Consider the following 16,507-nt stretch of genomic DNA (forward strand, 5'->3'; position numbering starts at 1 on the left):
ACTACACTAATCAAAACAAACAAACAAAAAATTTTTACAATCCCTTCACTGACTAATCATTTAAAAATTTCATCATAAAATTATAAATTTTGTAAGCTTATATTTATTTGCTACATTTATCATGGAAAACACATACCATGGAATATCTATTCAGCATTCAAATCCCTCAAATATGCATCTTATCTCTTAAATATGCATCTTATCAGAACTTTTAACCTCTGCAAAGGCAAACCTTTTTAGTAACGAATGACCTCTTTTTAACAGAAGACGAATTCTATATTTGATACAATATATGTTCAAAAGTTTTAAATGATTTATTTTTAGTAAATTCAATAACAGTTAATGATGTCTAATGTAGAGTTGCTATCTCCAGACTAAAGTCCCACATCATTATTTAACTAATTTTTTCCAGATTAAATGATTTATTTTTAAATACATTTTATATAAAAATATCAATAAAAAAGGACTAATACATTTTATTCAAATTTGCCAGCATAAATAAAAATTATTCTAATCTGTTTTATCAACATAAAAGTGAGGAATATATAAAAAAATAAACACCAAAACTTTATTAAAAATCATATAATTCAAAAGCTACATTTAAAATAGTGACAGCATTATTCTATGAGAAAAAATAATGCTTAAGACATGCATCATTCACAAAGCTATGCATGAATTCATTTTCTATAAAGAGGGAAAAACTGTCATAATTAAAATCATTGAAAAAGGATCGAATATTAAAAAAAAGTAATTAATAAGAAGGATTTTTTTAAAAGTTAAATATATGTACATAACAAAAGAAGTTTATACATAAGTTTAAGTTAATAAGAATGTTTAATTTATAAGAATTGATTCATGTATTTCAAATAAAATCAATAAATGAGTTATGCTATGCAATGTTTTTTGTTAAATTAAAAAAAGTGATTTTTAAAATTGATGCTTTTTTTTCAGTAAGATAGCCAACCAGTACCAAAAAAAATTACTGGTCAAATTTTATTACCTTGAGGTTGTTTGACATATAATTTTGCAGTTGTTAATGGTCGATAATCCCAAACTTCTTGTACTGGAAAAAAATAGAAAAATATAAATAAAATAAAATAAATAATAATAATAAGACACTGATTTCAAAAAATCACATTCAACAAAGTTTTCATCATTTAAATCAAAGTATCTGATAATATTTTTCATGCATGCTGAAAATTGCCATTTAGTGGATTTTTTTCACATGATGTTTCCCTCAAAATAAATGAACTTCTCTACTTTCTATAGCAAAAAGGAGAAATTTTAGGTTCTGAGTTTACAGATATAAAATTAAAAACTGAACTTCTTTTTCAGAATTTTCCAACTGTTTCAATCACATTAAAATATACAAAATATTTATAATGCAAGTATGGTATATAAAACATAGTAGTACAGATGACTGGCATAAAAAAAAGGCTTCAATTTTTTTTGGGGGGGGGGAGGGGGAGGGCATACACTCGTGGATGATTGATGTAAAGCATCCATTTACATCAAAACACAAGGGAAAAGTGAGTAAAGCATTTCCCTTTCTAATTTTACTAAGAAATTCTTATAGAGATTTTTTTGACAGATGTCGATTTAGGAAAAGAGAATTTTAGGTATCTTTGAAAGAAATGCTGTAGGCATTACAGATTATTATCCTTTTGCTTGCAGCATGAGAATTACAGAGTCAATAACTTCTTTAAGTGCATGCTAGAAATAGTTAAATAGAAAAATGGGATTTGAATCCAGGAACAAGATAAAATTTAAGAAAAAAATTAATACAGAATAATTTAAAATTTAAAAAAAAAGAGAAATTAAATAGGTTTTCAATTAGATTAAGAGAGATTTATATATCATTACATACACACAGATAGATAGATCACAGTCAAGGATATTTAAGATGGAAGAAAATGCTCTTTTACTTAGAAAGATGATAAAATATCAGAAAGCATTCCACAGTTCTTAAAATTGGAAGGAAATAGATTCTATGTACAAAACTCAGCTTATATCATTTGATGATTTGAAATGGATGGATTTTTATTTTAAATAGCAGCCCAATGTTTGAAGTATTAAAAAATGACTAATTTCAAAATTTTTCCTTTTTATTATTAAATTTCTTTTGCACAATTTATTATAATACTGTCATATAAATATTTACAAGAAAATTACAAATGCTTTTTTGTTTTGTTTACATGAATACAAGATATTCTGTCTACGATAAAATTATTTAATCTTCATTACAGTGATACATAAAACAGTATATAAAGATTTCATTTAATTCATGACTACATAATATTAAGGCTATACTTTGTATTTTTCAATTAATAAAAGATGATACTCACAAATCAACAAAACAAATCATGTAATTTTGTATCTAAATAAAAATAATTTCCTCCTTAAGAAAATCAAAATGCAGTCCTTTAAATGAGAAGTAATACTACTTCATTTGTTAATTAAATTTATACAAATTAATATTTTTTTTGTTCATAAAAATCGAATTAATGAAAAGTTTCATATAAATGGAATTTAAATTTTTTGATATTCTAAATTAAAGATATTATTTCATAAAAAATGAAAAGGAAATTATACTTAACAATTAGAGGGGGAATCATTGAAAAGATGATAATTAAAAAAAAGCACCTCTTAAGAAACAAAATTATTTTTAAAAAAAGTAATTACTTTTACAGAAATCAAATGAATAATTAAACAGTAATTTAGATATAATAATCCTGAAGGCTCAAGATTCAAAAATTAAGTTCAAAGTTCAAGTAGCAAATATAATTGAGAAGGGGAATAAAATCATGTATAGAGGCTATGAAAAGTAAGTTAAAGCTGAGTCCCAGAGCAAGAAATGTTCTTTAATTAACTTAAGTATCTCATTTTAAATTAATTTCATTAAACACAGATATCTCTGTGGTTTTACTTTAATTTTGATTCATTACAGAAGAGGCCAAATCTGTTATTCAAAATTCAGTCAAAAATCAATTCTGCATTGACCATAATATTGTGTTACACATTTTAACAAAATTCCTTTCCTTATTATTTGACACATTAAAAAATTTTTTTTTCTTAAATTTCATATAATATTTGCCTCCATATTTTTTTTCAGTAGATATATATTTCTTCTGTTTTAGATTATAATGGAACAAAAAAAAATCTGGTTCGTGCATGGATGCCGTATTATATTTTTAAAAAATAAATATGGAATAAATCTAATACTATATTAATTTATTTCTTCAAAACTGATGGTACTTCATGCTAGGAATTTTAAAAGAATATTTATAACTATACCTTTTCTGTGTTATAAATAATAGAATTATTTTATAAAACTATATATTATGACAATTTTGATCATAGATAAGATTTGCATGCAGTTTATATCAATCTGCAACATGTATTACAAAGAAAGAATACTAAAATTTTATTTAAAATAAAATGAGACTTAAAAGGATTTGCTTTCCTTTTAAACTTTTCAATAAGCATCACAGAATTCTTTTCAACTTCAATATTCATTCTTAGGAGAAAGAAAGTAATAAAATTTCTTTGGCATGTTTCATTTAATATATTCAAAATCATCATTTAGATAAATAATTAATTTAAAACATTAAGTTTACAGCTGACTCTATTTCCTCTTAGGAAATGAAAGTACAGTCAGTATAGTGTTTTTGATAAATTGATTTCCAAGCCCCTCCCACCCACCCCAAAAAATTACATTACCATAATTTTAATGCGGTATCATGAAAATACTGTACAATACTGCAGAGTATCTTATGCAAATAGAAAAAAAAAATCTGTGCTTAAATTTTAATACAAATAATAAATTTTATAAAAAAAAATCAAAATTTTTTTTTTTTAACAAAAACGGCTTTATAAAAGTTATTATCAGTATTCAATAATATAAATAAATTAAAAAGAGATCAATTGCTTTTTTCAATAAAATATTGCATATCATAAAGTATTAGTTTCAAACCTGGTGGAACAACAGCAATGGCTCTAGTAGGTGCTATTGGTATGACTTGTTGGTAAACATTACCTGCAGAAAAAAAGATTTCATTATACTATTAGTTTATGATTAATTAAAAATTTCAAAAATGTATATATACTTTTATAAGTAGAATAAAGATCATAAAATGGAAAAGAAAGAATCATTATTACATAATCATAACAAAATCAGGATTATTTCCTGTCACAGAAGAAATAAGTTTATGTAGAATTTTTTTTTATTACCATATAATTTCAGATAGCTTAATTTAGATACTCAGAACTGAAAATTTATAAGCATATGAATTTGTAACTGCAACACTTCCGAACTAAAAATTTTCAAATTTGTTAAAAATATTTTTATATAATTTTATCATAGCTTTAACATTTTTTTTTTTTTTTACTGGCACAAAAAGGTAATTATTAATGTTTGTCCTAGAATAAAAGATGACTTGGAAATAATTTATCAACTCCTGAATTTGAAGCTTTGAATTTTCCATCAAAGACACAATGTATCCCTGAGAAAGGTAATATATAGTATAGATATTAAATACATAAAATTAATATTGTACTACATTTTTTTATATGATAATAGTTTGCTACAATGTAAATTATTACATTTTGCATATTTCCAAACATATTTAAATAAACTATTTCTTCCTTGATTTTTGAAAAATTGAATCTTAAAAGCGGCAAATTTAAATAATAAAATTGGAAAGTTAACATTTTTCGAAATAAATTTCTATGGATAGTTTTAAAAATTATGCCTATAAATGGGATTACAAATGCAGCCCGCCCCCCCTTAAAACAAACACTGGATTTCCAATAAGAAAAACCTCTCCCCCCCCCTAAAACAAACACCGGATTTCCAATAAGAAAAACCTAAGACAAGTCTTGAGTGCAAAAATCAGAAGGGATACAGAAAAAATAATTTTTTACTACTATTATCAAAAGGCCATGGTTTTAGACCTGTTTTTTAAATGTATATACAAATAGATAAAATAAATTTATCAATAAATTTACCGAATCTGCTGTCTTTCTCAGTCATAGGTAAAAGTATTTGTTCTTTTCCTTGATTTTTTTATGCTATGTAAATTTAACCGAAACGGCATTCTGCGTTAGCATTAGGATATACTTTGTTCCTTTGTTTGAAAAGTATTTTTTCTAAAGGATTAAAAAATTTAATATATGGCATTTATCAAAATTTGTTAAAAGGCTCTTCATACAAAATCCTGTCCATGTGGATTATAGAGTTACTCTAGTTTTGGAGCATATTAAAACAATTTCTTACTCCAAAATAATGGTCATGTTGTATATTTAATATGGGTATATCAGATACTTAAGGTTAATTTTGAGGAACATTCTTTCAGCTTGCTATTTTTAGATATATACTTCAAGCATTTATAACTTTATTGACATTAATTTTTCTGGCATGAAACATCAATATGCTAACAAGATTTTTTCAATTTCCTACCTCTGCTATGGAACATAAAGTTCAAAAACGTAATAAAATTAATAAATGAAGAAATAGAAAATACTCACTATAAGGTTCTTGATAATACTTTACAGTTGGCCAAGGAGCCAGAGTAAATCTGAATCTTTGCCCTGTTGATAAAAATTGTTTTATCAAGAGAATGTAACACACTAAAAAAATAAGTTATTAAGGAAAGAAACAATTCATGATTGCAAAATTGTATAAAGATTTACAATTTTGTCAATTAGGATAACAAGTATTTAATATATTTACAATATACAAGCTTAAATGCTAAAGATATTTTATACTGCACCATAATAATAAAGATCTGAAATAAGTTTTAAAAATAAACATAAAAGAAAAAAAAATCTACATTTTTTTAAATATGTACTATCTAAATAAATAAACCATTAAAGATCATCCTAAGTAGTTACTTCTTTTAACTTGTATTGAAAATTGATATTTTACATATTAAGAATAATATGATTAACAACTGGCTATAAACATTAGAAGAGGAGGAAATTAATCAGCACTACCCGAGAGCATTCAGTTAAAATTGTATTGATAAACAGAACTCATTGTATTCTTTAAATAGCAGATAAAGAGTTATTATTATCTGATTTTTAGAAAAAAAAATATTTATTAAATATTTTATTCAGTCTCAGCAGTTTTTAAAAATTACTATCCATTATAAAATTTTTAAAAAATCGTAGAGAAAATGCATTTTAGATTTAATTGCTAAAAATTTCAATTAAATATTATGTGTAACTATGTCTTAGTAATTTTACTAGCAAAGCATTAATTAAACTTCAAATTCTTATAACTTATTATATTTTAGAAGCCTTAAACCTTTCTTTTTATTGTAATATGTATTTTTCTAATTTACTATCTCTATCTTTATATCACAAGAAAGAAAAGCAATATTTGAAAATGTCACACTAAATAAATTGCATGAAATATTAAAGCATTGTCTTTTTTACTCATAATTAACATACAAAAAATATTTCATTTGGTAATATTAAAACAATATCTACAAGTAACTTTTGTATATAACACAATACTTCTAAAACATTTTTTTAGAACTGGAAAAAATCTTCATATACTGCAGCATCTTAGTAAAACATTTCACTCTACAACTAGTTTGAGAAATACAGAAATCCTTGAGCAACACAAAGAATAATAAGAACTTTTACGGAAAAAATTATTTCATTTAAAATTAATGAAATTTCTAAATAACAGATTAAAAAAAGCTTTAATACATTCATAGGTATCTCATTCAAAATTGAAAAAATTAGAAAGCAAAGAAGGTATCCCCTTTATTCTACAATGTATAAGGAAATGCTTCGAACTATAACCAGTAAATATAATATCTACTATTTACTAGTTCAAATATCAGATATTATATTTACTTCTAATGACAGATACAGAAATTTAAGTATTATACAAATGCGTTACACAATGTAATGAAATTTATGAAAGTGGGTTGAAAAGTTATTATGAGTTGCAGACTAAAAGAAAAATAATTTTTCAACAATATATTTTAATAGAGAATGAATGCCAAGATAATGATTAATAAAGTTAAAAGAATGGAGATATAAAAATGAAATATCCTCTTTTTAAAATATTACCATTTTATAAGATCATCAGAATAATGAAACTAAAAATTGCTGAAATAAAAAAAATATATATATGAAAGAGGAGCTTACTTGGAACAACATGTCTTTCCCAGTCTATATGTTCTTGATTCATATGTTCATCTGAAAATAAATAAATAAATAAATAAAAATAAAAGAAGAAGATAAAATCAAAATAATTTCTATAAATTTAACTTTTGCAAAATGTTCTAAGCACTTGGAAGAATGCTGCCTCTTAATAGAAAATAGCAATAATATCAAAATATGAAATTGCAAATAAATTTGAAAAAAATATTTTTCAACTTACATTCTACATGATAATCTACCATCTTGGTGTGTGGGAGTGGTACATAGTCTTCATATTCATAATCTATTTGAAAATAGATTTAAGGATGAAATATTGAAAGAGAGGTACACAAAAAATTCTATTAAATTGAAAATTATAATAATTTTAATGGTAATGGATTCAATTTTTATAACAAAGTAATAAAAAAGCTAGCTAAATATTAAATAGAAATGTAGTTAAATTATAACACCCTTAAAATCCAATAAATCCTCAGTCTTTATAAATTAGATTAATCCATATTACAGATAGTTCTAAATTAAAAAAAAAAAAAAAGAGGTAGCATTTATTTTTATAATATAAAAATCAGTCCAATTATTATAATTATTAAAGCCCTATCAAAAACATTGATAGTGAAATTTTTATAATACAAAACAATTCCATGAAAATACAAGGGTATAAAATTTAAAAACAGACTGAAAATGCTGTTTTTAACATAAGGGTGGGGAGAAGTCAATTTAAAGAAAGTTTTCCATAAAATCTTAGAGCTATAAGAAGAATCGTTGAAAAATATAATTAAAATAAATATGAAGATTCAAAGTGCATTAATTATTAATAGTATGCGGATAAAATGTAAAATATTTGCTAAGACTCATCAAAAAATTTTCAGTTACTAGAGGTATTTCTTCATTAAAAGTTCATGCTATAATAAGGTAAGTCAATAATTATTTTTTATTGACCTTTTTTTCAGAAATTTCAAAAAATTTGTAGCAAAAGTAGAAATACATTAAAGAAAACCATTTTAAAATCGTTGCAATAATAATAATAATAAAAGGTAATATGAATATCTTTATCACATTTTATATTAGTGCAGATATGTTAGCTTAATGAGAAAATAAGAAATATTGATTAATTTAATGATGAAATAATTATTCACAATTGATAAATATATTCTATTTGAAAATATCTATTTACCTGGTACAGTCACCCATTCAATTTTTGGAGTAGTTCTGCACCAAACAGTATTGTTACCCCATATCAGTCTTGTATCAAAAGCATTTCGAATATCTGGTATATCTATCATGATAATGGAAGCAAAAATTTTGACTATGTAATTGACCACCCTAGATGAACAATCATTCAAAGCATGCTGGAGACAAACTCTCACTTTAGTTAGTTGCCTTCATAAAAAAAAGAGTAAAACATGATTTATTAAATAAAAGAAAGCAAATTAAATGACACATATTATTAAGGCAATGGAAAAAAGAATTATATTGAATTCATAAAAAAAAAAAAATCCACAATTTAATTCTATCAGCATCAATTGAAATAAACATTTAAAAATATGATTAATTTTAAAATTTGTTTTTATTGTAAGAAAAGGCTAATCATTTTGTTTTTTAAAATCTCATTATGAAAAGAGAAAAGCCTATTATCACTATTAAATTATTGCAAGTTACATTTTTTTCTTTCAAAGCTTTTATGCAAGAAATGTATTTTAAATAACAATTGTCTTAATTTTTCCTATTAATAAAAATCTATAAAACTCTGTGTGATTTTTAAAACATAAAGTTACAAGTACTTCATAATAATATCTCATCTTAATAAAAGCTTAACAATTAATGAAATAGTTTAAAATAAAAATAAAATACTAACTATACATTGCAAATTATTAAAATATGCAATTTATAGATAGAGTATTTCAGACGAATCATGATTCAACAAAAATACCTTGACAAGAATTAAAATTTAAAATATTAACTTAAGATAAACTTATTCTTACATATATTTAGAGTTATTAATAGAAGAATTTGGAAATAATTGAATCTCCATTGAAAATACATGCAAATAATTATTTAATTATATAATGAACTTTTAAACATTGATTTCACAGAGAAAATTTGGTACTTTGGGATTATCCCATCGGCCTGTCAACACTCATGAAAATGCACCAATCCTCATGAAATGTGGCAATCTTTTGACACCGTCATAATGAAAAGTAATTTGCGGTTATTGGCGCAAAACTACCTTTTGGCGATAATAACGGGTTTGGTGAAAATGGTCGATGGGATAATCCCAAAATACCAAAAATTCTTACGAATTCCTTATAAAATTCTCCTTATTTTTAAATACACTTTACATTTATCATTATACATTAGTGTAATTATTATTTTTTAAATTGAAAAAGTTCTACTTCAGTTTGGCTCAGAGTAGAAAAGTAAATATAGGAAGGAATGAAAAAAAGAAAGAAGAGAATGAACGCTTTGGAAAGAACAGAATATAACACCATCTCAACATAATATAAGACCATCTCTCAAATAACCCAATAAATAAACTTAAAAATTTTTTAACAAAATAAAAATGATCAATTATGATTTTGATAAAAAACGATAATACCATCTCTCTAAAAAGATGCTCTTTCTCTTTTTTCGGTCAAAAGATGTTATTAGCTTCTTCTCACCTAGATTAGTTTCACAAATATTTACTTTTGTATAGTACTAACAGCATGAAATTTTAATTCCAAATTTTTTATTAGTTACTATCTACGTAAAAAAGTAAAATAAAAAAAAATTCAATATTTTAGTGACACAAAAACATTAAAATTTTAAAGATACTTACGTTTGAAGATTTTCATGCCAGTAATCAAAATGAATATGATGTAAGCCTACGTAATACAAGTAAAATCTTGCTGCACAGTCTTTAAGATGTATCATATCCAATTTTGCATAACAATATGTTTGATTTCCTGACAATAAACAGAAAAATACTCTTTTATGAGAAAAATAAATATTTAAGATGGCTGATATCTACACACAGAATAAAATTTTTTGGTTGTTAATTTATTAAAGTACTTACTGGTTGCATGGTAGCATTCTTTGAAAGCAGTTAGAATATATTCAATAGCTCTTTGAAATTGAGTAAATTTACTGAAATGACACTCCCTCCTTTCTGATCTTCTTATACAGTGCATAAGAATCTTTAAAGGCCTAAGAAAATAGATTGAGATAGCCACTGAGAAAATTCATTGAAAAATTGATGTGGTTTCCAACCTGTGGTTCATAAGAACTTCTGAAGTGATTCATACAACAGTCCCACAGCATATAAAAAAAAGTATATAATAAGTAAATACACTATGAAAGTGCCTCACAATACACTTTTTAACATCCTAATTTTTTAAGGACTTCTGGAAATGATGATTTAACTTCTCTTTGACTGGGGATATTCCATTCCCCTCCCCCTGAAAAATTCATTCTCTCAAGTTGAGGATAGGAGTGTTGCAATATGGTAGAGTTTCTTAGTGGTTAACAGACTTCTATGGATTGGAAACCAGATTTAAATGAATCAATATATGGAGCAGCTCCCAAAAAAACTGTTGAAAAATTTAAGAATTTTTATAAAAAATAGCTCATATAGCTTCACTTGATAAAACATTTTAATGTATTGATTAAAGAAAAATTCAAAGTTGATTTACATAATTATTAGTTATACAAAAAAATATAAAACTTTTCTATTTATTATAACTAAATGTGCAGATTTATAAAGGCACATAATTTAAATTATTATTATTTTATTTAATTATTATTTATTTTAAGTAAGAAAATATTAGCATTCCATCTTTAAATCATATTTTTAATGCAGAGATTCACGAGCTTTTTAACATTCTTCATTGCTATACTCAAATTATTTGTGAAGCAGAAGCATAAAATAATCTTTAATTGTATTTTAATTCCTAATTTTTTTTAAAAAAATATGAACTTTAACAGATTTTAAGATGAATATATAGTATAATATTATTAATGTATTTTTCCTCATTTGAATAACAATAGTAAATAAGAAGAAAAATGAAACAGTCTTCTTAAATACTATAAGAGAAATTATACTATCGTGAAAGTATTTTAACTTATTTAACAATTTAAACAGAACTTTTTTTTAATAAAAAGAATAATTGTAGAAACTTAGAACTATGTAATTTTAAAAAGGCATGTTTTGATTAAATGAATGAAAAACAAAGGCTTTTATTCACTTATAAACAAATTAACTACTAACTGCTTTTCTTAATAAATTTAGGAAACTTGAAAATAAAAAAAGTTAAAGTTTGTACTGAGAAAAACGTAAATTTACCCTGCAAGGCCAGTAGGATATTGTTGTTGTGGGGGAACAGAAATAAAGCATTGCTTTATTTCTTGTGACCACGCATAGAGAATTTCTTTTGTACAAGTTACAGGTTGTGTTGAATCTATTAAAAACAAGAAAAAATTGTAAACACATGGAAAGAAATATATATATATATATATATATATATATATTACAAATATAACAAAGAGGAGTGGCGGCATTTTAATACTTCATTCTGATGTAAAAGGAAATCTTCTGCAATAGCGGATTAAAATGATAAAAATTCGAATGATTTGAATGTTTATTTACAGTTTGATTTGAAACCAAAATTCCGAGCAGACGATTCACCAATTTGTAAATCGCGGATCTTGAAAGACGTTGCCACCATTAAGTTGTTTCTTTAAAAATTATTGTTTGATACTGGCTGCACAAAAATAATCCATGACAATTTTTTTCGTTAGTTTCAAACAAAAATTTGGCACATAACTTAAAACATGACAGTGATTAATCATTAAAAACAAATAAACCAAACCAAACAAAAAAAAACGCCAAACGTCGTCCGCTAATGGACGACATTTGTAATTGTTGTTCACCATTGGTATATGGTTGATCCACACGTATTGATTTTTTTTAAACTTTACTGCAGACTATAGAACGTACAATTTTCCAGCTTTCATATGCAGGGCTCAGAAAATAAAATATCTGAGCATTCGTTGCATAGAAATGGCCTCTACAACTCATATAATCTTTGTTTTGACAACTTTATGTATATTGTAAATTATTTAAGTAAAAATGCTTAGAATAATAATATTTAAAAAGAGAAATGTGTGTTTTTTTTAATTTATTCTGAAACAGAAGAAAATAATGTTTTGTGATGTAGCAACTGTTACACATTCATAGCCTTGTCCAAGGATAACAATTTTGTGCGAGTGAAAGGATATAACCTCTATCAGCACTTTTATTTACAATAATATTATATATATATATATATATATATATATATATATATATATATATATATATATATATATATATATATATATATATATATATATATATATATATATATATATACAAGAAAGTTTCGGAATCGATGGCACCAGCTGACTTAAACTTTTTTTAACCTTCAATAGATAGTAAATAGGACAAGGGTAAGAAGCAAAATGAATTTATTTCTAAAAGTTAGGCACAAGCATTGTTACTTTTTGACATATCTGCGCCAGGAAGATTCAGGCATTTGTCATGTTGATGGAACAGGTGACTAATCTCCTCTTTTGCAGAAAATAGCTGCCAATCATGTCAGACAGACCTTACAGTTTTATTCAAGATTCTCATTGAACTGGAACCTTGGCATCCATTCCAATTTTTTCGTTCAACGAAGCGATAAAAATTACTCAACTCTCAGCGACGTTCTCGAAGAAGGAGGACAAGGATACAAGTTTGCCCCTGAAGGTCCTTCAAACGAATTGATTAAATGGTTTGAAAAGAACACAGGACGCTGGATCCTAGGCAATTAGCTGACCGGCCAGCATTCCGAAATCACATCTTCTTTGGAAGGTGGATGCTTAGACATTCCTACTCCACATTCTTTTCTTAAAAGAAATCCTAAAAGGACTACCAGACTAATGAGAAGATTCAAAGGAACATTAAGGTGGATCTCATATTACTGATGGCAACGCCCTTGCAATAAGAGAATTAGAAACCTGAACCACCGATACCTGTATTTTCTCGAAAATTAAGTAGGAAAATAACAATGTTTGTTATTAACTTTTATACTAAATTTATTTATTCTCTACTCTTGTCTTTGTTTTTATTATCCACCAAAAGTTTAATAAACGGCCCTTGTAATAGTAACAAACAAATTAGAGCAAGTATTAAATAATCAAGAGATTAGCTGAAAAATACAAGTGAAAGATTAGTGTGGGAGAGATGTGCTACATCCTTGGGAATTATGAGTTGAATGCCCGTCTTTTCAACTTCATAGTATAGTGATGCAGTATTATGTATTTTGTGCACCATTTTGCATCAAGATGAAGAAAATGGTGTCCAATTTTGAATGTTTTTTATCCGCCGACTGTTACCAAAATTTGACACGGATCTAGAATTTTGACCCCAAGACCATATAAATAATTTTTTATTTATTTTAATCATTACGTGTTTGAGTAATCATGCTAACGTACATGCGAATATGTAGACCAACAAATGGTTCCATCTTCGATAGAAATGATCCAAAATTAATTATACGTCTAACATTTTGAGCAAAATTTTATCCATACAGCTCTTTGCGATTTTGAGTTATCGTGCTCACAGATTTCACTTCGAGGGTTTCTTTCAAATTTTTATAGAAATTTCCACAAATTTGGGCTTAAGACTACATATGAAATTTCATTGCATTAGCTCCATTTATTTTGATTTATCGGGAATACAGAAAGATATAATTCCAAAAATATGTTTTTTAGACTCAAGAAGTCAGAAACTCAAATACTCGTTATATCTAGAGATCTGATATTTTGACGATTACAAAACCTTTCTTGTATATTGGCCAACTTTGACTTTTGTACCAAAAAAATTTGAAGATTAACTTATTGAATTCCATTTTAAACATATTTCTTGCATTTTTTTGATTGCTAACATTAAATGCCACTTGCAGCAATTTACTACCACTATTTCTTGCATTTAAATGTTTGCATCAATAATTATCTAAATTGACTAATTTATAGAGATATCACTTAAATATTTTGTCGCTAAATTATTGTTTATTGTTTCATAATATGTTTTTATTAAATTATGCTTCTGAGCTGTGTCAAGTGAAAATACCTGTTGGAAAAAATACACAGCAGCAGAGATAAGTTAAGGAGGAAAGATGTCAGGTTGTAAATTATAGAATATGCCAAAATATAACTTAACAGTTCAATTCACGTTTTTACTTTCCGCCTAGCTGTCTATAGTGACCAGCTGCTTTTGCAGATTTATTATTACATAAAATTTCAATAAAATCTTTTGTAAGTATTTTATTCTAAATGGCTTCCATAGCAAAGTGCGTTTAAACTTCAAATATTCTTGTAATTCATACCATTTTGGAAGCTTTATGAGTATTATTCATTCAGTACTATAAATGCTTCTCTAACTTTTTGCTATTTCACTTAAAATTTGAAGTTTAGTTTTGAAAAGGATTACACTTCAACTAATATAGAAATATGCTTGATGAATCGAAGTACTTTTTATATCTACTATAATAACGATGAATATTTGTGTGCGTTGGTGCTATGCAGAACGAATTATTTGAGCTAGAGCTATTGAATTTGGCACAGATGTACTTTGGAAGGTGGAAATGCGCAACACAGAGCATTTTTTTTTTTGCAATTCTAATTAAAATAAAAAATTAAGCGATTAGTAACTTTAGAAATAACAATAACTTAATTAGCAAACTTCAATGATTTAAAAATTAACTAACAATAATTTTCGAAAATACTATGGCACAAAAATGATTTTTACATCATTTTAAATTCAAAAATTATCTTTTCAATAATATTGATTTTTTTTGCAGTGTAATTTATTTTTCAATTTCTAAAAATATCTTAATTTCATATTACAACAGGATATATCATTGCTGAAGTGAAACTCAAATCGTTTCCATTAATGTCTCCAATATTTTATTCCGTCTTTCTTCCGAATTCGATGAACAGGATAGACAGATTCAGCTTATTTTTTCATGCTGAGTAAGTTTCAACATATGATATACTTTAAATAAAATTTTTGATATGCTGTTTACTTTCAATTATATCCAGATTTAAAAACGATGAAAAAATTGTAAAATGCGTCCATTTCCTGTGAAACTGGATATATAGAATATAGACAGAAAATTAGAGAAATGTACAATACAATGAACAAAACAGTGTAAGACCTATAGTATGATTCTGTAATAGTGTAAAAAATTACCAAAATTTGAAATTTAAAAATATTTTGCTACGAAAATTTTAAAACAAAGTTATGTGAAATAGATAATTGAATTTTGGGCAAATCATTAATCTCGGCGAACCAACGGTTTGCCAAAAGCACCTAGTAAAATATATGACAGAAAGAAGTCATTCATCTTTGCTCTTTTGTATATACTACATGATTATTTATAATATTTTTAAAATATATATGTTGCTATTTTTGTTACAATATGTACTACTTTAGTAAGTATTTTATGATTTGCGATATATAGCAAAGAATTAATCAATAAAAATTTTACTCTTTTAATAAAAAAATTCAGAGTGCTTCAATAAAAAGCAAAATATTAGGCAAAAAGAGAGATAAAAAATAAATAAAAAACGAATTAAAAACCAATGCGTATTTTAGGAAGAAAGCCGCAATTTCTCTTTATTTTCAATTAATTAATAACCGAATTAAAATTTCAAAAACTTTTGCCCTAAGATGAACATTTTCACTTCCCAAAGTAATCTGCATCAACATAAACAAACACCGTCACCACTACTGATTTTTATTATTAGTAGAAATTAATTCCACCTATTAAAAATGCAATAACACTTAAAAAAATTATAAAACTTTAATAGACAAATATTGAAAAAAAGTTTATGCTTATTAAAATTAATAAGAAAAATTAAACCTTTTCCCGGTGGTATTAATTGAAATCTTCCTCTGTCGTCTGCTGCTGAAATAACAAGCACATAAATTATAAATAAGAAATAAGTTGTAAAAAATATCCACAAAAATTGATTTAAGACCAATTTTAAATTAACTTTTATGTCGTATATTTTATGGCATTTAAAAGACCGAAAAAATTATCAAACCAGAATCATAAATCTTAGAGCAAGATTTAATGTATGAATTAGTAAGTGAATAAATACAGAATGTTGTAGCAGCATTTACTTGGTGCCAAACATTTATTTGAAGAATATTTATAAGAATGACAACTTATGAAAAATTTCCGATGCTTCTATAATCTTCCAGACTAATTTTTGTGCTAAATACTATAATAAATTGGCAATTCCAATAAACAAGGTACAAAAG

General features: G+C 25.4%; 1 protein-coding gene across 1 annotated transcript in view; it reads right to left on the reverse strand.

Moving 5' to 3' along the window:
• Window positions 1–11,879, reverse strand: part of LOC129975502 (uncharacterized) — a 122,713-nt gene extending 110,834 nt beyond the window's left edge. Inside the window, exons 1-10 of the mRNA XM_056088564.1 lie at window positions 11,801–11,879; window positions 11,498–11,612; window positions 10,232–10,362; window positions 9,995–10,121; window positions 8,351–8,556; window positions 7,400–7,462; window positions 7,165–7,215; window positions 5,527–5,589; window positions 3,974–4,036; window positions 1,001–1,063 (exon numbers count right to left, since the gene is read on the reverse strand). Of these exons, the coding sequence (XP_055944539.1) occupies window positions 1,001–1,063; window positions 3,974–4,036; window positions 5,527–5,589; window positions 7,165–7,215; window positions 7,400–7,462; window positions 8,351–8,556; window positions 9,995–10,121; window positions 10,232–10,362; window positions 11,498–11,612; window positions 11,801–11,879 (961 nt within the window). The remainder of the gene's footprint in view (window positions 1–1,000; window positions 1,064–3,973; window positions 4,037–5,526; window positions 5,590–7,164; window positions 7,216–7,399; window positions 7,463–8,350; window positions 8,557–9,994; window positions 10,122–10,231; window positions 10,363–11,497; window positions 11,613–11,800) is intronic.
• Window positions 11,880–16,507: the final 4,628 nt, after the last annotated feature.

This window comes from Argiope bruennichi, chromosome 7 (assembly GCF_947563725.1).
Source record: "Argiope bruennichi chromosome 7, qqArgBrue1.1, whole genome shotgun sequence".
In the NCBI taxonomy this organism is placed as follows: domain Eukaryota; kingdom Metazoa; phylum Arthropoda; class Arachnida; order Araneae; family Araneidae; genus Argiope; species Argiope bruennichi.